This window comes from Nyctibius grandis, chromosome 3 (assembly GCF_013368605.1).
Source record: "Nyctibius grandis isolate bNycGra1 chromosome 3, bNycGra1.pri, whole genome shotgun sequence".
NCBI classification, from domain to species: domain Eukaryota; kingdom Metazoa; phylum Chordata; class Aves; order Nyctibiiformes; family Nyctibiidae; genus Nyctibius; species Nyctibius grandis.
This window is the reverse complement of record NC_090660.1, coordinates 77631527-77657757: the sequence shown is the minus strand read 5'-3', so window position 1 is coordinate 77657757 and position 26231 is coordinate 77631527. Positions and strand designations below refer to the sequence as shown.

General features: G+C 42.1%; 1 protein-coding gene across 5 annotated transcripts in view; it reads left to right on the top strand.

Annotated features, from left to right (window-relative positions):
* Window positions 1–26231, top strand: part of STAU2 (staufen double-stranded RNA binding protein 2) — a 191174-nt gene that overhangs the window by 40120 nt on the left and 124823 nt on the right. For all 5 annotated transcript variants that reach the window (XM_068395679.1, XM_068395676.1, XM_068395678.1 and 2 more), the window contains one exon: window positions 19267–19426. In XM_068395679.1, coding sequence (XP_068251780.1) covers window positions 19267–19426 — 160 coding nt within the window. The remainder of the gene's footprint in view (window positions 1–19266; window positions 19427–26231) is intronic.

The following is a 26231-nucleotide window of genomic DNA, read 5'->3' as shown; positions in this document are numbered from 1 at the left end:
TGACAGCTAATGTTTAATTTCTACAGTGTTTTAAATCGTAAAAATACATAGAGTATCTGGGATCAGAAAACCCAGATCCTGCTGTGGAATCTACAGACTCCATTAAATTCTGTTTGAAAGCAATTTTTCTGCAGTCCCCTCAACCTGTTACAATGAAGTTTCACAGTGCTCACAGAATGGTGCTAAGTGACGCGTCCTGGCACAGCATGCATGTAATCCTTCTGATAAACGCATCCTATCGCTATCATCCAATGTGTAAATGGGTGCATTTAACCTATTGGGGATCAATAAAATATTTACAATATTACATTGACAGCTGTTAAAATAGTGTTATGTAGACTAAAAATCAAGCTGGCAGAATATAGAGCAAGCTTTGTGGGTAGTATTCCCAGTACAGTCTCTTTGTTTACCAGATCACTGGACATACCTGGTATCATTAAAATCTTTTTAGCGTTAGCTGTAGAGCATCTAGATGCTTCATTACTCTTCATGCCTAAAATGTGGTACGTAAGACATGACATCTTGCACCATTGCGTTCTTCTAAACTATCTTCACTCAAGATTTAAGTAGTATTGTCAATGACCTCTTGGCACTATTCACAGAGGAGCTCCTGAGTCACAATACTTCATTCTTCTCTTAATATTTTTTCTTCATTTTCTTTCAGGATACAGTGAGCTCCTTGAGCCACTTGCTTTCTTACTCTGTCTGGTAAGAGGACTGCCCTGTCCTTTTGTGGTCCTTGGCTCACATTTTGGTATTTCTCCTGAAGCTTCCATCTATGGGACAGAGTTTTGGTAGATTCTTTTCTTTGGGTTTTCAACTTCCTCACATCTTTCTCTGCTCTGGAGAAGGTACGTCTGGCCCCAGATGTGCATCTCCCAAGTTTCAGCCATGACTTCCCTTGTTCTCACCTAGGCTGAAAAGCATAAAGAGGTGAAGAGGTGAAATATGGATCCTCCTCATCTTTGGTAGCCTAATGTCTGTCTATCAATACCACTTTTCCACTTGGGAGAGTTCCTGTAAACCTTCTGATTCAAAGATCTTCAGAGTCGACAGCCTGCCCCAGCACCTTGTGGATCTCTTCAATCTGTTGGCTTTGCAACTCACTGGGTGTCCCCGATTCCTTTCTCTAGACCTGGTTGTTTTAAGGCAGCTTTACTTTTAGGATACAGACAGGAGACTAACGTTGATGGTGGGTATAAAAATAAGCACAGATTCAGAATGCTTTTCCAGGAGCAGGAACGTTTTGGGTGTGTTTCTTTTTTCCACAGTTAGCTTTTTATTTACCCTTATCTTTTTCCTGTACTTCTGCTAACTGTGGATATTTCAGTCAAGAGACCTGTGAGATGCTAGGTTCAATGGAACCAAGACTAGTTGGTCTGCCTTCTCGTTATGGCCTTTCTGCTGTGTCCAGAACCTGAACATTGGTTACCAGTAAATACATTCTCTGCTTGCTTTTTTGGTAATGACACAGGTGAACTGCTGTTACATTTCAAACATTAGTTTGAGAGGCTGTCATAATTTTCCTGAGGGTAGCAAGCAGAAAGAAGGTTAGTGGCCAATTTTTAACAGGTTATAACTCAGTAAGATCTGACTGGAATTGTACTCTCTCCTAGTCCAAGGTCTTTTTTGAACTGAAAGTTCTGCTACAGATTGAGGAAGTATTAAATTTTCTCAAGAAAGGTTTTCAAGATTCTTTTATGACAGAATACATGGAGTCTGAATGCAGAACTTCTCACCAGCAACCACTGTGTTACAGTTTGTCTTCAGGTCTTGTTTACAGTAGTGATTTTGGTGGCTGCTTGTGTTCTGTGAAAGAAAGTACAGTTAACATCTCTTCCAAAATGCTAATTCCCAGGATCTTCTGAAGATCTGCTTGTCTTTTTAGGATATTTTGAAGAGGAATGCCAGTTTAAGTTGGTTATTGTCACAGAAAGGATAGATGCACTCGAAGCCTCAGGTACTTTGACAGCATGGTTTGTTTGGATGATTTGTTTAACTGAAATGGGGCTGAATCCTCCAGTGTTGTGATCAAAAGGGAAATGATCTCTGGAAAAAAAACAAGCCAAAACTCTCTTAGCTTTGAGGCTCTTTTCTATGACAAAGGAGGAGAAAGTGAAGTCTCGTCACCTTACTGATTTAGATTCCAGTCTGACATTAGTGTCAGTGAAACAAAAATGGGAATTCTTAAGAAGATGGAGATCAGCAGCTGAGCCTTTGTTCCATTCAGTAAGAGTAGTCTCTATACTGACCTAGTTTACTAAGTCAAAGGTCATAATAACCATTTCAGATACACGTATGATCAACAGAAGGAGATTAAACTCTTCAGAAGGGATAGACAAGGAAGGAGTGGTGGTGGGCTGGCCCTGTATGTTAGGGAGTGTTTTGACTGTCTAGAGTTTAGTGATGGTGATGATAGGGTTGACTGTTTTTGGGTAAGAATCAGGGCGAAGGCCAACAAGGCAGATATCATGGTGAGAGTCTGCTGTAGACCACCCAACCAGGACTAAGAAGCAAACTAAACACTCTATAAGCAGCTGGGAGAAGTCTCACAACCACTAGCCCTTGTTCTCGTGAGGGACTTCAGCTTACCAGATGTCTGCTGGAAATATAGTACAGCAGAGAGGAAACAGTCTCAGAGGTTCCTGGAGTGGGTGGAAGGTAACTTCCTGACACAGCTGGTGAGTGAGCCAACTCGGGAAGGTGCCCCACTGGACCTCTTGTTTGTGAACAGGGAAGGACTTGTGGGTGATGTGATGGTTGGAGGCTGTCTTGGGCATAGCGATCACGAAATGATAGAGTTTTAGATTCTTGGAGCAGTAAGGAGGGGTGTCAGCAGAACTGCCAGCTTGGACTTCCAGAGGGCAGACTTTGGCCTGTTTAGGAGCCTGGTTGACAGAATCCCTTGGGAGGCAGCCCTGAAGGGCAAAGGGGTCCAGGAAGGCTGGACATTCTTCAAGAAGGAAATCTGAAAGGCACAGGAACATGTCATCCCCATGTACCGAAAGACAAGCCGGTGAGGAAGAAGACCAGCCTGGCTGAACAGAGAGCTTTGGCTGGAACTCAGGAAAAAAAAGAGTTTATGACCTTTGGAAGAAGGGGCAGGTGACTCAGGAGGACCACAAAGATGTCATGAGGCTGTGCAGGGAGAAAATGAGAAGGGCCAAATCCCAAATAGAACTTAATCTGGCTACTGCCATAAAAGACTAAAAAAATTTCTATAAATACATCAACAACAAATGGAGGGCCAAGGAGAATCTCCATCCTTTATTGGATGTGGGGGGAAACATAGTGACAAAGGCTGAGGAAAAAGCTGAGGTGCTTAATGCCTTCTTTGCCTCAGTCTTTAGTAGTAAGACCAGTTGTTCTCTGGGTACCCAGCTCCCTGAGCTGGAAGACAGGGACAGGGAGCAGAATGAAGCCCCCATAATCCAGGAGGAAATGGTTACTGACCTGCTATGCCACTTAGACACACACAAGTCTATGGGGCCAGATGGGATCCACCCAAGGTGTCAAGGTTTAAAGCTGGGTTGGGTAGTAAACAAATGACATGTGCTCTCTATTAACCCTTCCCCCTCCCCCAACCCCCTCCTGAAGGAAGAAGGAAAAGAAAAAAGGGAGAAAGACTTACGGGTTGGAAAGTTAAAACAGTTTTAGTAAACAATAACAATGAAAAAGAGTATAATAATAATAATAATGGAAATAATTAAATAAATAATAATAAAAAATAATAATAAATATATACAAATCTGTACAAAACCAAGATCGAGCTCCCCTGATGATGATCACATCACCATTGGCACTGCAGGGCAGGCTCCGGGAAGTCCCAGACTGGACTCAGCAGTAGACGGGAACTGCATTCAGGGATGCACGGATTGGGATTGAAGGTAGGAGAATGGACAGAGTCCTTTTTGGATGCCAGCCATAGAAGAGAAGGCGACTCTCATGATCCTTTAGCTTTAAACTGAGTATGACGTGTATGGCACGGAATACTTCATTGGTCAATTTTGGGTCACCTCTCCTGTCCGCTTCTCCCCACAAGTGCAACCGTTTTATACCGTTTCACTTGTGGACTGTAAGAAGTTTAGCAGGTACTTAGGTTTCTATGGGAATAAGTATAAGCAAGAGCCTTTCTGCATACTATTTCTGCCGTTACCTTAGTAATAACCAAAAACTTCAAGCGTTACCAATTCTAGAAGCGGACACTGTCTGAAAAATATGTAGTCAGCTTCAGAAAGTGCAGTTACTTAGAAGAAATAACTGAAAGGAAAAATCACTGAAAGGAAAATTTGTTCTGTTTGAGTCCAAATCGGGACACAAGGGTACTGAGGGAGCTGGCAAAGTGCTCAACAAGCCACTTTCCGTCATTTATCAGCAGTCCTGGTTAAACAGGGAGGTCCCAGTTGACTGGAGGTTAGCAAATGTGATGCCCATCTACAAGAAGGGCTGGAAGGAGGATCTGGAGAGCTACAGGCCTGTCAGTCTGACCTCGGTGCTGGAGAAGGTTATGGAGCAGATCATCTTGAGTGCTGCCACATGGCGGTGAGGCCTAGTCAGCATGGGTTTATGAAAGGCAGGTCCTGCTTGACTAACCAAGTCTCCTTTTATGACAAGGTGACCTGCTTACTGGATGAGGGAAAGGCTGTGGATGTTGTCTACCTGGACTTTAGTGTAAAGCCTTTGACCCCGTTTCCCACAGCATTCTCCTGGAGAAACTGACTGCTCATGGCTTGGATAGGTGTACTCTTCTCGGGTTAAAAAACTGTCATCCAGACAGCCCCACAGAGTTGTGGTGAATGGAGTTAAATCCAGCTGGCGGCCAGTCACAAGTGGTGTTCCCCAGGGCTCAGTGTTGGGGCCAGTTCTCTTTAATATCTTTATCAATGATCTCGATGAGGGGATCCAGTGCACCCTCAGTAAGTTCACAGATGACACCAAGTTGGGCGGGAGTGTTGATCTGCTGGAGGGTAGGAAGGCTCTGCAGAGGGATCTGGACAGTCTGGATCGATGGGCTGGGGCCAGTTGTATGAGGTTCAACAAGGTCAAGTGTCAGGTCCTGCACTTGGGGCACAACAACCCCATGCAGCACTACAGGCTTGGGCAAGAGTGGCTGGAAAGCTGCCTGGGGGAAAAGGACCTGGGGGTGTTGGTCGATGGCCAGCTGAATATGAGCCAGCAGTGTGCCCAGGTGGCCAAGAAGGCCAACAGCATCCTGGCTTGTATCAGGAATAGCGTGGCCAGCAGGACTAGGGAAGTGATCATCTCCCTGTACTGGGCACTGGTGAGGCCACACCTCGAATACTGTGTTCAGGTTTGGGCCCCTCACTGCAAGAAAGACATTGAGGTGCTGGAGAGAGTCCCAAGAAGGGCAACAAAGCTGGTGAAGGGTCTGGAGAACAAGTCTTATGAGGAGCAGCTGAGGGAACTGGGGTTGTTTAGTGTGGAGAAAAGGAGGCTGAGGGGAGACCTTATCGCTTTCTACAAAGGAGATTGTAGGATCTCCTGATCTACCTGATCTACCTGAAAGGAGGTTGTAGCGGGGGGGTGTTGGTCTCTTTTCCCAGGTAACAAGTGATAGGACAAGAGGAAACAGCCTCAAATTGTGCCAGGGGAGGTTTAGATTGGATATTAGGAAAAATTTCTTCGCTGAAAGGGTTATCAAGCATTGGAACAGGCTGCCCAGGGAAGTGGTGGAGTCACCATCCCTGGAGGTATTTAAAAGATGAGTCGATGGGGTGCTTAGGGACATGGTTTAGTGGTGGACTTGGTAGTGTTAGGTTAATGGTTGGACTCGAGGATCTTAAAGGTCCTTTCCAACCAAAACGATTCTATGATTCTATTCTAAGGATCCTTGGTATCTCTATCCTCCAAATCTTTTTTGGAGTCTCAGCTTTGTAGAATACAATTCCACACCATCTTATAAACATTTCCTATATTTCCTACCTTTTAGCAAGTCTGCAACCTTATATTTTGGTATACTGATCTAACATGATCTAATTTTTTCTTTTCTGTATTAGTATTCAGTACTAAACTGTATTCAGTGGACCAACTGAGGCAAGTCACTGCATTGGTGACTGCTACTACTACAACCTCATTGCATCACTTACACATTTTTATTAGCAATGAATTTATATTTTTTGTCACTCATTGGCATAAATCCATTACACCCATTAACATTTGAAAATTGAAAGTGTTATGTCTGCTTTTCATGAATAAGCTTCCCTAGGAAATCTGCTCTTTTTATGCTTTTAAGTAGAAAGGAATCAAAGCACTGAAAGACTTCACCACGCATCTCTTTGCTTTCCGACCTTTTTGCCCCTTCCAAAGTTCACTATGATTGATTAACAGACCCCTTCCCTTCTCTTCCCCTCCCCTCCCAGGTGTCGATAAAGCTTCCTTCATAAGGCCATCCACGTTTTTTTCAGCATCCTGATAGGATCAGTGCAGGGCAACACAAAGTGCCCTCCCTTTCCAGTTGGCCAGGCTTTCTCTATCTCACATTTCATTTCTTTGCAAGTCTGATGGCACACATGGGAAGCTTTCTGGACAGAAGCTGTAGCTGGCCATGATAATACATTTTCAGAGGATGCAGAGATGATAACTGGTGAAGTAGGAGAGTGTGCATCCTCAGTTAACTGCAGTCAGCTCCTCAGAGGTGGCTTGTTAAGCCAGAATTAAGAGTGGTTTGTTCTTATTTTCAATCCTTTAATTGCCAGGTTTAAAATGATAGGTTAAATTTTTTACTCAGGATCATGCAATTTAATGTCTGTATATTTTCATTCCTCCAAGTGGGAACAATGTAGCACACTATACATTAGTTATTTCAATTTAAGTTAGTTTGGATGGTGAGAATCACTCTGTGAGCTTTCTTGGGTCTTCTTCCTCTATGGACTTTTAGGTTAATTAATTCCCATGAAGTCCCAGGCCTGAGATGGTTTTGTTAGTAACATTTTTATTAGAATTATATTGCCAGTATAAATATATGATAAAATTAAATGAGTGAGGTACTTCATTGTCTCATTTGCTTAGTCTCTAGGCTGGCAAGTGACATGATTTTTTTGACATTGGTTTCATATGTAGAAAGAAAATGATGTTGTAGTGAGATATGCAGCATTGTTTATGTTCTTTTACTGTAATGGGTATTTGGACGGCATTCTCAGTAACCACTCTGCATGCTTGTGAAGATTAGTGAGTAATACAGTTCATGGGAAATTTTATGAGCTGAAGTAGATAAGAGTTTGAGATGTTTGTCTTCTGGATGTCTGCTTTAACCTCTTAAGTATACAGTGTACATCACAGCTTCATTATGTTTTCCCTTTTATTCTTATTGTACTTATTTTTATATCATAGAAAAGAACATTTTCTTTTTCCTTGTGTTTACCTTTTTCAGCATTGTCCACTTGACATTTTCCAATGCCTTAAACTCTGACGGCAGTATTCTTGTTATGTTCTATTATTTATGCTATTTTTGCAGTCAAGAATAAGTTGGAGTTATGTTGACCATTTTCATTACTTAGTTATTCAGTTGATAGATGAAAACACTTCTTCAGATGCGTGTAATGTTTTGTTCTGTGCTCTCTTCTTGATTTTGATTGTTGTTTTTCATTTGTTTTTTCTACTGTAGTCTCCAATGTACAGTACTTGGAAGGTTCATCTAATGATCCTTTTTTCCCTACGTTTTTTCCTTTTACTTCTTCTTAGTCTTCTTTTCCTCTCATATGTCTTGCACTAGTTTTTATTTGATTTAAAAATAAAGGTATTTGGGCTGGTTTTGAGACCCTTCTGGCACTTTGAAAAGTGCTTCTTCTAGACTTTTAGGCTTTAGACTGAAGGAGAGCAAGCAGTAGAAGTGGAAGCAGAGATCTGAACTTACTGTGAATGGAAGCATCTCTCTATAACTAGTGCTATATACCTGGCTCAATGTGTTTGCTGTATTACTTGTTAGCTTAATCTGACTGTTAAAAGTGTTTAACTTATAATGCCTGTAGCTTTCTGTTGGTTTTGTCTAATTACTTTTGATGAGCAAACTGTTTTTTACTTGTCAATGTACATATTTACTGCAAATGGTAAGCAAAGCAGTGGTATGTGCAGAGAGTAAATACTGAAATATTTATTTCAGTCAAATGTCTGTATTGATACAGTGATGTGGCAATATTATCGTCTTGTCATCACAAATTCTTCTGGGAAGATTCCACATTAGATAATGTTATGATAAGCTGAATCCCCCTCCCTTTTGTTTTTTACTCAGGAGTATTTTGAGATTGTGATTGTGAAAACATGGGTCAATTTTTTTGATTCCCTTAGTCATAGTGCTTGAAGTCTCTAGCATAGTCTCTAGCCCAGGAAAAGAGGGGCGGGGGGGGAAAGAAAAGGGAATCATTATTAACTTCATAAAAAATTCACAAACTTAGCACAAGGTTGAAAAGAAAGTATAAATAAAGACTTGGAAGTAAAAAACTCAACACGAAGTTACCTTATACTAAAGGTAGATTTTGCCTGACTAATGTGTTAACCTTGCATGTTCTGTGTTAACTAATTTTTTAGGTAAAGAGAGTAACGTAAATCTTATATTGTGGGATTTAGTTAAGCATTTTATAGCATTAGATAAAGGATACTGTTTTCATTAAACTGAAGGAGATGGGGATTTGTATTAGAAGTGCAAGGTGGGAAAGGAGAAGAAAAATAATCAGCAGTGTTAAAAGTAAACTTCAAGGAAGATTATTAAGTACAGTTCTGCCAGTTTTAGAATCAACCTTTTTAATTATTTTTGTTAAAGGTGTTTGCACAAAAGGTAGGAAAATGTTCATGGGATGTAGAAGGCGTCATCACTACACAGGAAGATCAAGATATGCGGAAAGAGTTGGATGATCATGAGGACTGACACATTAGAAATGGGATGAGACTAGGCTTTCCAGTGTAAATGTAAGATTAAGACCATAGGCACTAGTAGTACTAACTCTGTTGTCACCTGAGGGTTATTCAGTTGGAAATCACAGAACAGGAGTGTTATCTAATATATTAATTATTTGCAGGATAAACTAAGAACAACAGATGTGAATGGACCAGAGGAGAAGCAAATGTGATTTTTAAGATGTGTTGAGCAAGATATTTCTGGTAAAGATATATGAATATTGCTGTTATACAGAACACTGTTAGCCTTTCATATGGTATATTGTCTACCATTCTTGACTCTTATAAGAACAGGAAGAAGTGTAGAGAAGGACTGTGAAGGATTATCAGGATAGTGGGTAGGCTTTTATACAGAAGACTTCTAAAATATCTTGACTTGTTCCCTTGCAAAGCAAAGGCTGAGAGGGAATGGGAAAGCTCACCTTGGACAGTAAATATAACAAAAAAGTAAATGAGCTATATAAGTTAAAGGATAGTATTGACACAAAACAAAATGTGAAAGTATAGCCAAGCTGAACATTAGGAGATTCCAAAGTATGAACTGAGCTTCTAGATCATCCTCCCAGCAGAAGCACTGGAAGCAAGTAATTGAATTTATTTTCTAATAGACCTTAACAGATAAAGAGGACTACTTTATGCAGTTGCCTGCAACTCATGGATCTTGACTGTTTAATGCAGGATTTGCTTACATTCTTACATTTGAAATAGAGAAGGTTTGGGGTTTCTATGTCTTAAAATGGGAAGTATCTTTGTTATGTTTTCTCATTATTTAAAAAAAAAATTAACAGATGCTTTTGAGTATCTTTCTGTTAATATCTTTCCATCACATGATTATTCATTACAGTTCTTACATAGTCAATTAAACATTCTGTTGCTTAGGGGTTTTCTACAACTAGGTCAAAACTGGTTTCATAAACTGATCATAGCAAGAATTATATAGAGAAAAAATATTGAATTATTCAAAATTAATTAAATTAATTTTAAAGTTTTAAAGGTTCAGGTTATAGTTTAAAACCATCTTTCGAATGAATAATCTGGGACAAGTATACATTATTTTTCTTTTTTTAAAATCTTTTCTGTGTAGCTTAGGGGAGGTCAACATTAGGAAGGTGAAAACAGTAATAGGCTATATAAATAAATCAGCTGAATAGAAATTTCAGAAGATTATTGTTCCATCTAATAAATTATGTCTGTGGCTAAAAGCGATACATAGTGCCTTGTCTTACTCGCTTTACATTAAGAATGTTTTTGGAGGATGTGGAGGTAATGTAGAAGAGAACAGCGAGACATATTCTGGGATAATGGACTGTAGTTCTCAAAAGGAGTGCTTGGAAAAGAGAGCCTCTTTGTTCCCAAGTGTTGTTGTGGACCTGCTGGATGACCAGACAGTGGACTGTATGAAGACAAAAGTGGCTATATTGGATGTTTCCTTCTTCAAAACATAGAACTCAGATCTGTAAGAAATGCACGTGGCTAATGGACTGCTTAGGAAAATAGGGCATGGCCAGGGAACAGCTGCACTAAGAAACTTGCTCCCCTAGAGAAATTTCAAGTGTTATGGAGAAAAAGTCAGTCACAGCGAATGCTGCTTCCTCTTCCCCTGCATGGTCTGTGGCTCTCTATCCCTCCGCTCGCAAAATGCACAGCATTTTCCTGGTTAAGCAGCATCAGCAGGGCTGCCAGCTTGATTGAGTTGGTGTGGAAAAGGAGCCAGAGGGAAAAAGTGCAGAGAATGACCCTTTCAGCACGGAGCTGGCATCTGAAGAATGACTTTCCCGTACCATGTTGTATCTTGTATTTTAGTGGCCCTTATCTTGGCCAAAATGATCCCTGTTCCTTTTCACTTTGCACGATGAAATGGCAATAGGGTAATACTTCCTATTAACACTTGTGTGGTAGAGGAGTGATTGCATTTGTTTGTTCTTTTTTACTTAGGTGAAGAATACATTGGCCATTAGAATTTAGACAAAACCTCAGTGAAGTTTTTAACAGTGAAAAGGAGGCTAAATCTAAATAAACTTCCTGGTTTCCTTGAGCTGCAGCTTGCACTTGTTTTTTTTTCCCCCTCCTAAGAATAAAGTAACAACATTTATCAGAAACGCTTATGCCATTGAGGAATCCAGAGAAATGCAGGAAATGCAGTATGAACACATAACGTATGTACTAATACTTTATTTGTATTTCTGTGTGTGTGGATTTGATGGCCAAAAAGGAAGAGGCCCCAAGGGCTCCTTAGTATGCAATTAATATTTTGGCTAGAAAAGCAGCAGATTGTTTCAGTATGCTTACATGTTATGACATCATATTCCAGTAAAATTATAATGAACAAAATTTTTGTTTGTCTCTGTGGCAAACCAAAATGAGTTTTCTAATTGTCAACAGACCTTGGTGATTTATTTAATTATAGTGGCGCCCGCTCACACCAAGTTAGTTAGGGTCTGTCAGCATTCCTGTTATGAACCCCTATTTTTAGGGGTTTATAACTAGTTGTAAATATTTGCTCATTGCTGAAACTTGGCATTCAAGGTCACAGTCATAGAGCAAATATCCTTTTTCAGGTTGACTGTTCTAAGGTGATACCCATGGCATTAGCTAAAAAGTAGGTTTCTGATGCTATAAAACTTAGAGGGAATAAAGAGAACCTGCTTTCCAGACCTGTTATTTGAGGGATCTTCTTAATCTCAAATGTCCAGAAGAGCCAGATGAAAATTAACTACTTTTAGTAGGTTATATGTGACTGGTTGTTAAAGTATTATCCTTTGTCACATTTTTTTTTCTTCCAGTTGAATGTATCATTTCACATGTCCTTTTGTTGTCTTCTAGTCTTGTTATCTTTTGTCATTTGGCTGTGTCTGTCGGCTTATGTTCTAAGGAGTGTGCCAGTATCACCTGGGAATCTTTGTGTATGTAAGAATTTTCTCCAAAGGAAAATCCTAGCCTTTGTAGCTGCCATGTAGAATGCAGGGAGATGCATATTCTTTCAATGTAGGTAGTTTTAAAACTTATAGAAACCTAATGAATCCATACATGAAACGTTGCTGTTGGAAATCCTCTTTTGGTTCTGTGGCTGAGCAGAGCAACAGAGGGCTAAGGAGTGTAGGACTGACGTGTAGGTCAGTTTATGATGGAAAATATTGACATATGCTGATATGTTATTGCATAATAATCAGCAGATTCTATATAAATATTCCCAGGATTGTTAATGTTTTCAGTCCTTTTTAGTAACTCAAATGTAATAGATTGGGAAGGTTTGTTAACGATCAGTGGCAGATACGATATCTTAACTTTGCGTGGGGTTGTTCCTTACATGAGTGTGCATCTTCAGGATGCGGAATCATTCTGTATTAAAACTCAGTTTAATCGTTGCACTGTACTTTCAGACAGTAATATTATGATTACTTTTAAGGCTTTTGTTAATACAGTCTCTGTCTTCACCACTGAAAAGAGGAGGATATTTTGTTTCTATTTGACACGCTCCATGTTGTAGAGAAGCCAGTATCCTCACAGATTTAGTCCATTTTCTGAGGATTTCAGGTGCTCCTTTGCACCTTCCTGGCGATGTTCATATTATCAGTGCTCTGTTAACTCCGCTTGAGGCCAAGCAGAGCAAGAAAAGTTTAATCAAAACCATGTAAAAGCTTAATCATTCTGCCAATGCCAAAGAGCTGCATGAGGCTCTGGAGCCACAGGCTGAATATCATTTTTCCATATTATCACATAAATAGCTCCCTAAACACTCTTTAAAAGTAAAGGTGGGGAGCGGGGAGGGGAAAAAGGGAGGGCCTGTTGTGGGATCTGAGTTTATAAAGTGGATTAAGGTTCATGTGCTTTCCTCTTTTGCATGTAATGGAGAGAAAGGTAGGTCTAGTAACTCAACAAGAAACAGGAACTTCTGATGGATGTTGTATTTTCCCTAAATCTAGGTAGTGGCTAACAGCACTACCACATTTCTTTGAATAAAAAGAGGATTGTGAAGTAATGAGGTGGGATGTGCTATCAAGGTGCCTACTGCTTTTGTGTGACAGAGCTTGTCCTCTGCTAAGCTGTGGCTGACAGAGGCAGCCAACAGATGCAGCAATTCTCAGGCTCTAGTTCTAGATCTTCTGAGAACTTCTGGGATGATGGGAGGATTCCTGGGAACTCATTGAGGAACTTGAGGGTGCCTGTTGCTGCAGGGAAAGGGTAGCTACAGGAGGCTGTGGCTTCTAGCAAGCTCTAACAGCTGCCAAAAAGCTCTCTCAGCTACTCCTGATCAAAAGCTGCACTGAGCTTTCTTCCAGCTGTCTCCTGATTAAAGCATTAAACACCCTTTGAGCAGGTACTAGGGAGAAGCATGTATAAGCACAGGCCCTAGAGCACCGCTCCCAGAGACAGCCAGCAGCTGCAGCGGTTTGCACAGCAATTCACAAAGAAGGGAGCCAGAAACTCTGCTGGGGACAGCGTGTGTGTGCTCAGCAATGGTGGTGATGTGCCACGTGGCACAGTTCCTAGCACTATCTGGAGCAGCTATCCCTGGTACATCAGAGAGACCTTGAGTCAGATCTAGCTCCAGAGCTCTAGTTGGGTCACGGAGACAGTGGTCTTGTCTGCAGGAGGTGTGCACTGTCAGAGTATCTGTATTACCAAGTAAAGGAGATGCACAAAGATGTCTGCAAACTGTACTGACATCACTAGAGCTGATGAGTAAGAGATCAACTGGATCTTCTCCAAGACGCTGCAGATACAAGAGCCTGAATCTCCAACCATACCAAAGGAGGAGCAGGGAGAGTCAGTGCTTATTGGGCTGGGAAATAGGGAGTCCTGTGATGGCAAAGGCTGGAAGCTTGTAATTTTTGGCACCAGGAGGAAGGCTTCTGCTCCACCTGCACATCTGTCACTACAATTTCAGTGCCACGGCATCAGATGAGGGCCTAGGAGCTCTCAAAGCATCCAATCCAGCCAAGTCTGAGCCCTGCAGTAGCACCACAAGGAAGCAACAAGTGGTAATAGTGGGCAACTTCCTACTGCAGGGGATGGAGACCACCATCTGTGAACCTGACCTGCCGTGCAGGGAGGTTTGCTTCTCGCTGAGGGCTTGGACTGGGGCATTGTGGATAGACTGCCAAGGGTTGTCTGTTTCTCAGGCTATTACCTGCTGCTGCTCTTCATTGTGAGCACCAATGATACTGTAAGGGGACACATGGAGCATAACAAGCATGACTACAGAGATTTGATTTTTACAACTGTGTCACCCTCTTTGAGGATAAATGCTTGGAAGAGACAGGATCCATCTGACCAAGTGGAGCAAGCTTCTTTATCAACAGATTGGTCAATCTGGTCAAGAGAGCTTTGAAGTGACAGGAAGTGGAGTTGACCTATAACCAGTGGGAATGCATGGAGCTCTGCCTGGGGATGAGTAACGAGCCAGCTTATAGTTTTTGGGTTGGGACTGAAGGGCATACCAATGCAGGCAATATTGTGGTGGGTGTCTCCTACAGTCTGAATGATCAATAAGTAGATGAGGTCTTTTTCAGGTAACTGGAAGAAGGTTCATGTCCATGGCCCTGGTCCTCATGGGGGACTTGAACCACCCCAATATGTGTTGGAGGGACATCACAGCAGGACACGAGCAATCCATGAGGTTTCTGGAGTGCATCAATGACAACTTACTGACATAGGCGATTGAAGAATCAGCGAGGATGGGCACTCCTGCCAGAGCTCACACTTTCAAACAAGGAACTTGTCAGAGGTGTGAAAGTTGGAGGCAGTGCAGTAACCATGAGATAGCGGCAGGATCTTGAGAGGAGAGAACAAGGCAAATATCACAGATCACAAACTGGACTTCAGGATAGCAGACTTGGGTCTCTTCAGAGACCTGCCTGGAAGAATCCTAGGGGATACAGTCCTGAATAGAGGAGGAGTCTGGGAGAGCTTGTCAAGGTTCACCTCCTCCAACCTCAGGAACAGTTTAACCATCCATCCTGATATGCAGGTAGTCAAGCAAAGACAGCAGAAAGCCTGCATGGATGAACAAGGAACTTCCAACTAAACTCAAACAGGGTTTGTGACCCAGGTGAAGTGCCCCAGGATGAATATAGGGACACTGTACAAGTGTGCAGGTATGGAGTTAGGAAAACTGAAGTCCATCTGGAGTTGGATCTGGAAAGGGATATGAAGGACAACAAGATGGGCTTCTACAGCAGCAAAAGGAAGACTAGGGACCCACTGTTGAGTGGGGCAGGGGACCTGAAGGTCATGGAAAAGATGCAGGTACTCAAAATGCTTTCATCTCAGTCTTTATACTGGCCTTCAACAGTCTCAGGTCGCTGAGATCAGTGGAAAAGTCTGGAGCAGGTAGGACTTACCCTTGATGGAGGAGGATCAGGTTGGGGAACATTTAAACACAGAGGACAGGTCCATGAGGCCTGATGGGATGCATCCAAGAGTGCTGAGGGAGCTGAATGATGTCACAGTGATGCCACTCTTGATTATCTTTGAAAGATTGCTTTGATTGGGGAGGTTTCTGAGGACTGTAAGAAAGCGAATTTCATTCCTATTTGCATGAAGGGCAAGAAGAAGGATCTGGGAAAATAATAAGTCAGTCAGCCTCACTTCAGTGCCTGAGAAGATGATGGGGGAAATCACCCTGAAAATAGTTTCTGATCATATTAAGAATGACAGATGACTGTAAGTAGTCAGCATGGATTTAAGAAGGTAAGTTTGTGCCTGACCAGTCTGACAGACTTATATAGTAAGATGACTAGCTCAGTGGGTGAGAGGAGAGGAGCGGATGTGGTTTATCTTGGCTTTATCAAGGCTTCTGACACTGCCTCTTATAACATCCTCATTGACAAACTCATGAAATATGGCCTGCATAAATGGACAGTGAAGCAGTTTGAAAACTGGCTGAACTGTCAGGCTCAAAGGATTGTGATCAGTGGCACAAAGTGTAGCTGGAGGCCAGTCACTAATGGGGTACAGCAGTGGTCAATACTGGGGCCAGTACTGTTTAATATCTTCATTGATGATCTGGATGATGTGACAAGAGTGTACGCTCAGCAAGTTTGCAGATGATACAAACCTGGGAGCAGCGGCTGATGCACCTGAGTGTTCCATCCAGAGGGACCTTGACAGTCAGGAGAAGTGGGTGGACAGTAACTTCATGAAGTGCAACAAAGGCAAATGCAAATCCCTGGACCTGGGCAGGAATAATCCCATACATCACTTCACAGTGGAGGCCAACTGGCTGAAAAGCAGCTTTGCAGAAAATGACCTGGGGGTCCTGGTGAACACCAAGTTAAACACGAGCTAGTAATGTGCCCTTGCAACAAAGGCGGCCAACAGCATCCTGGACTGCATTTAGAAGAGTGTTGTCAACAGGTTGAGGGAGGTCATCCTTCCCCTCTACTCAGCTCTGGTGAGGGGCTACATCTGGAGTGCTGGGCCCAGTTTCGGGCTCCCCAGTACAACAGAGACGTGGACATACCAGTACAAATTCAGTGAAGGGCCACAAAGGTGATTAAGGGACCGGAGTGTCTCTCATCTGAGGAGAGAGTGGGAGAGCTGGGACTGGTTAGACAGGAGAAGGGAAGGCTCAGGGGGATCTTATCAATGTGTTCAAAATATGTGAAGGGGATGAGTAAAGAAGGTAGAGCCAGGCTCTTTTTAGTGGTATCCAGTGAAAAAGAGACACCATCTGAAATACAAGAAATTCCATTTAATCATAAGAAAAGACAAGACATTTTTACTGTGAGGGCAGTCAAAGACCAGCACAGATTGCCAGGCAGGTTGTTGAATCAACCACCCTTGGAGATACTCAGAACCCAACGGGAAGTGACCCTGAGCGGTCTGCTCTAACTGACCTGCTTTGAGCAGGGCAGTTGGACTAGGGGATCTCCAGAGGTCACTTCCCACCTCAACTATTCTGTGTTTCTGTGGTGAGCTAAGGAAAGACTTTAAGAGGAATCACATTAGCGGTGTAGAGGAGCCAGGGACAGACAGGTCTAAGCCAGCTGTGGAAGAAGTGGAGTTGATGATGACTATACTGATGAAGCTTTTCATTATTTTTCCTTTGAGTTTAAATCAGTGTAATATTTTTCACTTTGGAAATACAGTTTGACCTAGGTTTGGTGTCAAAGGCCTGTTCCTGGTTCTTGGATTTAAATTCTTTCAAGGTATTATTTACATCTATTACCTGTATCTTCCCTAAATTTATTTTTAATTTTCCCTGAAACAATATTGCAAACCAAATAAAACTAATAAAACAAAGGAAAATGTTGATACATGAGGCATTTTATGTAAACTCATTAAGTGAAGGTAAAGGGTGAAAATCTGCCTTTAGCTTGAAAAACTGCCATTCTTTTTGAGGTAAATCTCAGTCTGAAGCCACTATACTTTTGTAATGTTCTTCCAGAAAGAGTGGTCAAACACTGAACGGTTTGCCCAGAGATGTTGTGGAATCTTCATCCTTGGAGATACCCACAATACCCTGGACAATACCTGAACAAGACAGTGTAACTTCAGAGCTTGACCCTGCTTTGGGTGCTGCATTGGACCAGATAACCTCCAGGAGCCTTTCCAACCTGAGTTATTCTATAATTTTATGAAAATGTTACATAAGCAAATGCATTTCCAGGCCTTAATAGTTCCCTATAACTGTGTTAAGCTGTAAACAGGAAAACAAAGTAAATACCCACTTTTTCTATGTCGTAAAGGCAACTTAGCTCACCCCTCCAAGGCCCTGTAGCCAGAGGCTTGTTGGAGCCAGTGTTATGGTTTTGCTCTTTCCATATAAACGTATTTTTAGAATTAGGCACAAAGTTCAGGGACGCTGAGACTGGAGTGCTTATTCACACTTGTTTGGTTTGAAGTGTGCTGCTATCTGAAAAACTTTTTATTTCATTTTATAGTTGAAACAAATCGCTCACAATTATTAATGAAAAGTCAGAAAGTCTTCATACAAAAAACTCACCATCCATGTCAACAGATGAAAATGGAGAGAGCATGCTTTAATAAGGATCCTTTAAGAGGAAGAAGGAAAATGTAGTACTTTGTTGTGGTTTTGAGTGATTATGGTTTTGTTGCAATGGACCTAGCTTTTGGCCACGTTTTTGGAATCCTGGGCTTTTTTACATTGCTGTAAAATATGTACAAGTTATTTGTCATAAATGAGACACTATTTCTGATTGATATATATTTTTTCAAGGACTGTATCTCCAGTGTGTTAGAAAAGCCTTTGTTTGAGGAAGAAGCGCAGAGCAAAGAGTGTGAAGCAAATTCCCTCACCTATATAGAATATAATTAGAGGACTTTTTGGAAATGTTCTCTAGAACTAATTATCTGTGCTGAATTGCTTTTTCTGAGTCGGGGCAGGGGCGGGCAAGGGGGCATAGTTCTTTTATGTAGAAATTGCTTATGTGGACAAGCTCTTACGTTTAGTTGTCAGAGTGCTGCGACAGGACCTCCCAAACCCAAGAATGGCATTACATCTCTTTCTTCGTTCACTGCTAGTGAGAGACAGGTTTCAGGGTAGGGAATATGGGTTGGATTAGCTACAAAAATAGACATGTGGAGTTGATGATATGAATAAAGATACTGCTTTCTTTGAGGAATAATAGCTGTGCTGGTTCATAGGAAAATATTCAATTTTTTGATTTATCTTTCTTTCAGTGTGTTTCAGACATATTCAGAAAAACAAACCCTGCTATTATATTTGGAAATTTTTCTGTAGGAAGGAAGAAAAAGGAAAACAGTGTAGTGGCGATTGCTGCTTTTCTTTCAGTGTCCAGAAAATGTTTGGCTATTGCAGTGTTGGAGAAGAGCTTCTCCCTACCCTCTGTTACGCTTTGGAAGAGAACTCCTTCTTATCCTCTACAACAATTTCAATACATGAGCTTTAAAAAGAGGCTAGAAGGCTAAGTCCCTCGCTCTCTGCTGTTTGACTTTTTGTTGTCCCCAAGAGCTGAGCTATGCCCGCAGGTTTCAGATGAGAGTCCTCACAATCCTTCTTCCTCCATGCCGCTTTCCTGTGGGACAGGAGTTGTCTCCCAGGCATGGCTTCCACTGGAGCTTTCTGTTCTCCTTAGGTTTAATCTTCTCGGGACTCAAACCAAGAAGAGAGCAGAGCTGAACTGTTGTGCTGAAGTGTAGTAGCACTCGTTGCAGAGCCCTGCAAATGTGGATGAAGATCTGGTTTGCACGTAGGAACTGCTGTCAGAGTTACTGACAGCCTTGCTGAGGAACAGTCCATGTATTTGAGTGTTAGGTCTTACTCTGTGAGAAAAGATAATGTTTTATCCCTAACTACTGCTCTATATTACATGAAATTGATGGTTAAAATTCATAACTTGCTGTTTTCTTTCCATGACTTCTTTCCAGGTATCACTGCCCAGTGCCTAAAATTTTCTATGTCCAGTTAACTGTTGGCAACAGTGAGTTTTTTGGTGAAGGAAAGACCCGTCAAGCTGCTAGACATAATGCTGCAATGAAGGCCCTTCAAGCTCTCCAGAATGAGCCTATTCCTGAAAAATTACCTCAGGTTTGTGTTTCAGAAAACTGTTTCTAATCTTCACGTTAAGATACCAAATCAAACAATTTTATTGCCAGTTTTCAATGTTTAATTTTTAATGGCTTTTTTCATATTAGCCTCAGTAATTAGAGAAGTAATGCTAATAAATTGTTAGCGTTATTTCTTTATAACAGCACACCTAACATGGAACTGGACTTAAATATCAAAAATCAGTAAACATTTTAAAGATGGGATTGTCAACAGTGATTAAGTAAAAAATAAAATATTTGAGATTGTACCAAAAGTGGAGAAAATTTCCGTTTAATCAATGGCTTCATGGAGAATGAATTATTAATCTTAAATGCGTGTTGTGCCATGCACGTGATCTTTACAGTTGAAATGACTTGTCCCCAATGTACTTAAGAACTTGATGGAGCTCCCTGACAGCTACCTGTCTGATGGTTTTAGGCTTTTAGCCACTTAGTACCTTTTTAAATAGGTAGCTTTCTCACTGCTGTGTTTGTAAGTGGTGTATATTGCTTTTTAAAAATGAAAATGTTATGTCATATTTCAAAAAATATTTAACAGAAAAATTATTCTGAGAATAATCTTTGCAAATTGAAAGGACAAATGTAATAAAATTGCCCAGTCAAATAAGCCAAAATAAATGTATGAGGAGACAATCTTTTTTTATTTTGTGCACTCTTTCTGATGGTGCCTGTTTAACTACTCCGCACAGTACAAAACACTACTAATAGTACCTTCAGTGTCTTGTGTGGTAGTTTTGAGCTACTTTTTAAGAATGGAACGAATTTTCTGTATTAAAAAAAAAAAAAATCTTTGTTCTTTCTACATCACCCTGTGTCTGCATCCTCCTTTTGATCCAAAGAGAGTTTGACTCACCTTTCTGTTTTGCTATATGATTTTTCTAGATCAGGAAGTTATCTTCAAAATCACTTACTATAATTAATATTGATTTTTTTTTAGCAGAAAAACTATTAAGAAAGCATATGTGAAGTCTTAGGCGGAATCCTTGTTTCCTTTCTCATTGTTAATTCCCTTCCTTTCTCTTTTGGTTTCCAGTCAAATGTATTGGTTGATAATGAATCCTTACCACAAACCTGAGTGGGAATCTCATATTATTGAAACATATTTTTAGCTCAGCATAATTCTTAGTTTTTGAAAATTATATGTTTAATATTATAGTTTATCAAAAGGGTCTTTGAATTCAAGATATCCATTAATCAGAATGGAAATTAAACCACTAAGTGCATAGGATAATAAGTAGTAGACAGAAGTAAATAATATATATAAGTAACATTGATAGGTACCTGGTTTATATACCGAGTTTTCATAGCCCATATATATATGTAATTTACCTAGCAAAAGTAATAAAATCCTTAACATTCTTGCCTAATTGGGTCTATTTAGTGTCTGTTTACATCAGTGTCTGTTAGGACGTGCAGGCTTTTAGAACATGTAGTCATGGCAAATTGAGTTTCCTAAATTCTTGTAGCATACTGTAGTGTTGCCTCTGTCATGAGCTAATGAAGGAACTTCAGTCTTCTCTTCACCACCATAAGTTATATGTGTAAACTGAATCAAAACCACAGTTACCTATGAGAAAAATAGGAAAGACTTGTCAGGAGACAATATTGTAGATTAGCTGAGACATTCACACAGTACTTGCAAGAGCTGTGGGAGCACTGCAAGTCTCTGGTGCAGCAGCTGAAGACCACTTGGGATACTGTAGGATCTCAATAGCAGGTGTCTGTGGGTAGGAGACTAAATTGAGTCCTTAGTCAGGAAAACCTCTGTGGCTTGATCATGCTGAGAGTAAAGGGAGCTGGTTGCAGGCTAGTCATGAAGAAAAATATCTCTGTCACATCGGGGGTTAGAGTTGTAGGTGACTGGATAAGGCTGGAGGTAACACTACACCTAGGTCATGATGGGGTACAAAGAGCTGCATCATGTGGAGCTGAGTGTAGCCCTCCAGAGAACTGGAGGCTGGTTGAGGTAGAGTTTAAGGGCTTCATGGAGCCACGTTTCAGGCTCCTCCCTGCTGCTGATCATGTGAAGGGCACGCAGGGCTGCTACGCAGTGGTGGGATGTGCCCTCACCATGGGATGTGGTCCGGCTCAGTGAAACTCCACTTCCTTCAGCAGAACTGACCTGCTTGGGTCAGCCATGGAAGATGATTGATTCACCATTCCTCAAACATCATGCATGGATCAGAGCCAGTACACATTAGAGTCTGGCTGGCCTCAATTACATGATGAGACTGAGCTTCTTCCTTCCCTAATCACTGTCACTGTGCTTCCAAGGAGAGCAGAGAGTTGAGCAATGACAGACCTGCTGGTACTGATCTAGCCCTGCAACCCATCAGTAACTCAGTGAATTTCACTGGAATGAGATCCATGGAACATAGCACAGTAAATATGTGGGTTTATGTTTTGGCCTTCATAACTGTGTTTGCTTAATGCAGGCTTCTGTATATTCTGCTTTCATTTTGAGAGACTCTTTTTTTTCCTTTTTTTTAAAACTTAGTTAAGGATAAAATCTTTTATCCATATTAAACCACTGAGGAGGAGTATTGCCATCTTAATACTTAATTGCGCAAACATGTAGCAGAGCATAAGGTGAGCAGAAACAAGCAATCAGCAAACAGGCCAGGGTTACAGGTGAATGTGAACCTGCTTTCATAAAAGAGCTATTGTGTGTCTGCCAGAGCACCTCTGCTGTCTCATAGATGTGAGGCTGAGAAAGGCTTTACAATTACAGTGCCAGTTGTGGAATGAGGATCAAATTTAAATCCAAAGTACTTGAGACGCTCCTGAACATATTTTATCTTCCTTAGGGAAGTCATATGACTAAGGCTTGAAACTTTATTGCTCAGTACTGAGGTCTAAGCCTTAAAGTCTATGATCCTCCCTATTCTCCACTCACAGTTAGGCTCTCTACTGTGTTTGGTGGAAGAATATGCAAGGAGTTAAATTGTAAGGGCAGAAGGGACAATTGGAGAGTTTCTGGACCGATGCATTTGTATTAATCATGAAATTTTAAAGAGTAATTTCTACATGAGACTACATATCTGGTTAAGCTACGGTATAGCTAGAAAACATAGACATTCTTGACTGAAAGGCTTGGTGACAGTCCAGTGGGCTTTATATTATTTTATGTAAATTATCTGCCAGTGATTGATTATTCCCCATTTCAAAGATAATTTGCAAGGTATTTCTTCTAAATTCACTTAGCTTCATTTTCTGTCTACTTGATACTTTCTTATCTTTGCTAAATGTAACAAACAGATATGAAAAATCTCTCCCCATATATATTTCACAGAATGTTAGGGATTGGAAGGGACCTCGAAAGATCATCTAGTCCAATCCCCCTGCCGGGGCAGGATTGCCTAGACCATATCACACAGGAACGCGTCCAGGCGGGTTTTGAATGTCTCCAGAGAAGGAGACTCCACAACCTCTCTGGGCAGCCTGTTCCAGTGTTCAGTCACCCTTACAGTAAAGAAGTTTTTCCTCAAATTTAAGTGGAACCTCCTGTGCTCCAGCTTGCACCCATTGCCCCTTGTCCTATCAAGGGATGTCACTGAGAAGAGCCTGGCTCCATCCTCTTGACACTTGCCCTTTACATATTTATAAACATTAATGAGGTCACCCCTCAGTCTCCTCTTCTCTAAGCTAAAGAGACCCAGCTCCCTCAGCCTCTCCTCATAAGGGAGATGTTCCACCCCCTTAATCATCTTCGTGGCTCTGCGCTGGACTCTCTCTAGCAGTTCCCTGTCCTTCTTGAACTGAGGGGCCCAGAACTGGACACAATACTCCAGATGCGGCCTCACCAGGGCAGAGTAGAGGGGGAGGAGAACCTCTCTTGACCTGCTAACCACACCCCTTCTAATACACCCCAGGATGCCATTGGCCTTCTTGGCCACAAGGGCACACTGCTGGCTCATGGTCATCCTGTTATCCACTAGGACCCCCAGGTCCCTTTCCCCTACACTGGTCTCCAACAGCTCTGTCCCCAACTTGTACTGGTACATGGGGTTGTTCTTGCCCAGATGCAGGACTCTACACTTGCCCTTGTTATATTTCATTAAATTTCTCCCCGCCCAACTCTCCAGCCTGTCCAGGTCTCTCTGAATGGCTGCGCAGCCTTCCGGCATCTCAGCCACTCCTCCCAGTTTTGTGTCATCAGCGAACTTGCTGACAGCGCACTCTAATCCCTCATCCAAGTCATTAATGAATATATTGAATAGAACTGGTCCCAGAACCGACCCTTGAGGGACTCCGCTAGACACAGACCTCCAACTGGACTCTGTCCCGCTGACCACTACTCTCTGGCTTCTTTCCTTCAGCCAGTTCACAATCCACCTCACTACCCGATCATCCAGACCACACTTCCTCAGTTTAGCTGCGAGGATGCTGTGGGAGACCGTGTCAAACGCTTTACTGAAATCGAGATAGACCACATCCACAGCTTTACCATCATCTATCCACCGGGTAACATCCTCATAAAAGGCTATCAAGTTGGTTGAGCAAGACTTCCCCTTGGTGAAGCCATGTTGACTGCCCCTAATGATCCCCCTATCCTTGATGTGCCTAGAGACAGCACCAAGAACAAGTTGCTCCATCACCTTTCCGGGGATGGAGGTGAGGCTGACCGGTCTATAGTTACCCGGGTCCTCCTTCCTGCCCTTTTTGAAGACTGGAGTGACATTCGCTTTCCTCCAGTCCTCAGGCACCTCTCCTGTTGCCCATGACTTAGCAAAGATGATGGAGAGTGGCCTAGCAATGACTTCCGCCAGCTCCCTCAGCACCCGCGGGTGCATCCCATCAGGGCCCATGGATTTATGGACATCCAGGTTGCTTAATTGGTCCCTGACCCAGCCCTCATCAACCAAGACAGATTCCTCCTCTATCCTGACTTCTTCTGAGGCCTCAGGGGTCCAGGGATCCTCAGGACAGCCTCCAACAGTATAGACAGAGGCAAAGAAGGCATTCAGTAACTCCGCCTTCTTTTTATCCTCTGTCTCCAGGACCCCCACCTCATTCATCAGTGGGCCTACATTGCCTCTAGTGTTGGCTTTACCTGCAATGTATTTGAAGAAGCCCTTTCTGTTGTCCTTGACCTCTCTTGCAAGGTTTAATTCCAAGGAGGCCTTAGCTTTCCTAGTTGCCTCCCTACATCCTCTGACAACAGACTTATATTCCTCCCAAGTGGCCAGCCCCTCCTTCCACGATCTGTACACCTTCTTCTTCCACTTGAGTTTGCCCAGCAGTTCCCTGTTCAACCATGCAGGTCTCCTGGTACCCTTCCTTGACTTCCTACCTGTTGGGATGCTCTGATCTTGAGCTCGGAAGAAGCAGTCCTTGAACGCTAACCAACTATCTTGGGCCCCCTTACCTTCTAGTACCCTGTCCCATGGGATTTCCCCTAGCAATTGCCTGAAAAGGCCAAAGTTGGCCCTCCTGAAGTTCAGGGTTGTGATTCTGCTAGCTATTCTGTTCCTGCCACATGAGATCCTGAACTCTACCATCTCATGGTCGCTACAACCAAGGCTGCCCTCAACCTTCACCTCTTCCACCAGACCCTCCTTGTTAGTGAGGATCAGATCCAGCAGCGCTCCTCTCCTAGTTGGCTCATCCACCATTCGCATCAGAAAGTTATCATCAATGCACTGGAGGAACCTCCTGGACTGAGGATGGCTGGCTGAGTAGGCCTCCCAGCAAATATCAGGGTAGTTGAAATCCCCCACAACCACCAGGCCCTGTAATTGAGAGACTGCTCTCAGCTGCCTGTAGAAGGCCTCATCACCGTCCTCATCCTGATCCGGTGGCCTGTAATAGACACCCACAACAGTATCACCCCTGCCAGCCTGCCCCTTAATTCGCACCCACAAACTCTCAACTCGCTCCTGATCTGCCTCTGGACAGAACTCAATACATTCTAGCTGCTCACTCACATAAAGAGCAACTCCACCACCTCTCCTTAGCGGCCTGTCTTTCCTGAACAGGACATAGCCATCCATGACCACATTCCAGTCATGTGAGGTGTCCCACCAAGTCTCTGTAATTGCCACTAGATCATAGCCCCCCGACCGAACACGGATTTCTAACTCCTCCTGCTTATTCCCCATGCTGCGTGCATTGGTGTACAGGCATTTCAGGGAGCGAGCTGGGCACACCGATTTCATCCCAGATGAAATTTACAGATTATGCTTAAGTAATTTTGAATCTTTTTATAGCACTGCTTGTTTCCATAGTGTCTCAGTGTAAAGGTGTTTTTTCTAATCAGTTGTTCATCGTTGTGGCTTGTTTCGTCAGCTTTTCAGATTATCAGTGTCCTTTATAAAACACAAGCTTAACTGAAGCAGTACTGAGTAAGATTCTCACTAAGGTTTTTTACAGAATAGTAGTACCCCAGTCTTTATGTTTGATACTCTTTATATCCCCAAAATATATTTTTACTTTTAAATATTGTCCTTTTAACTCTGTTCAGCTAATCTTTCTCAGTGAACCTAATCAATGCTTTGCCTGTCCTATAAATAGTGGCCTACATTCTTGATTTCAGTAGTACTTTACATTTCATTATATGAAATGAGCTAGAGGTCCTACATAATTTCATTCTAACTACGCTTGTTACTGCTTTGCACTGCACCCTTTTTTTTCAGCAGGTCCTATACATTTCATAAATTTTTGTTTTGTGTTTAGCTCCAGATCAATGTCAGGGATGTAAATTGCTTTTTGAGACTCAAAATTTTGCAACCATTTAATGAGACAAAAAGTGCTCCAAGTCTGCATGTTGTAGCTGACTGCTGGAT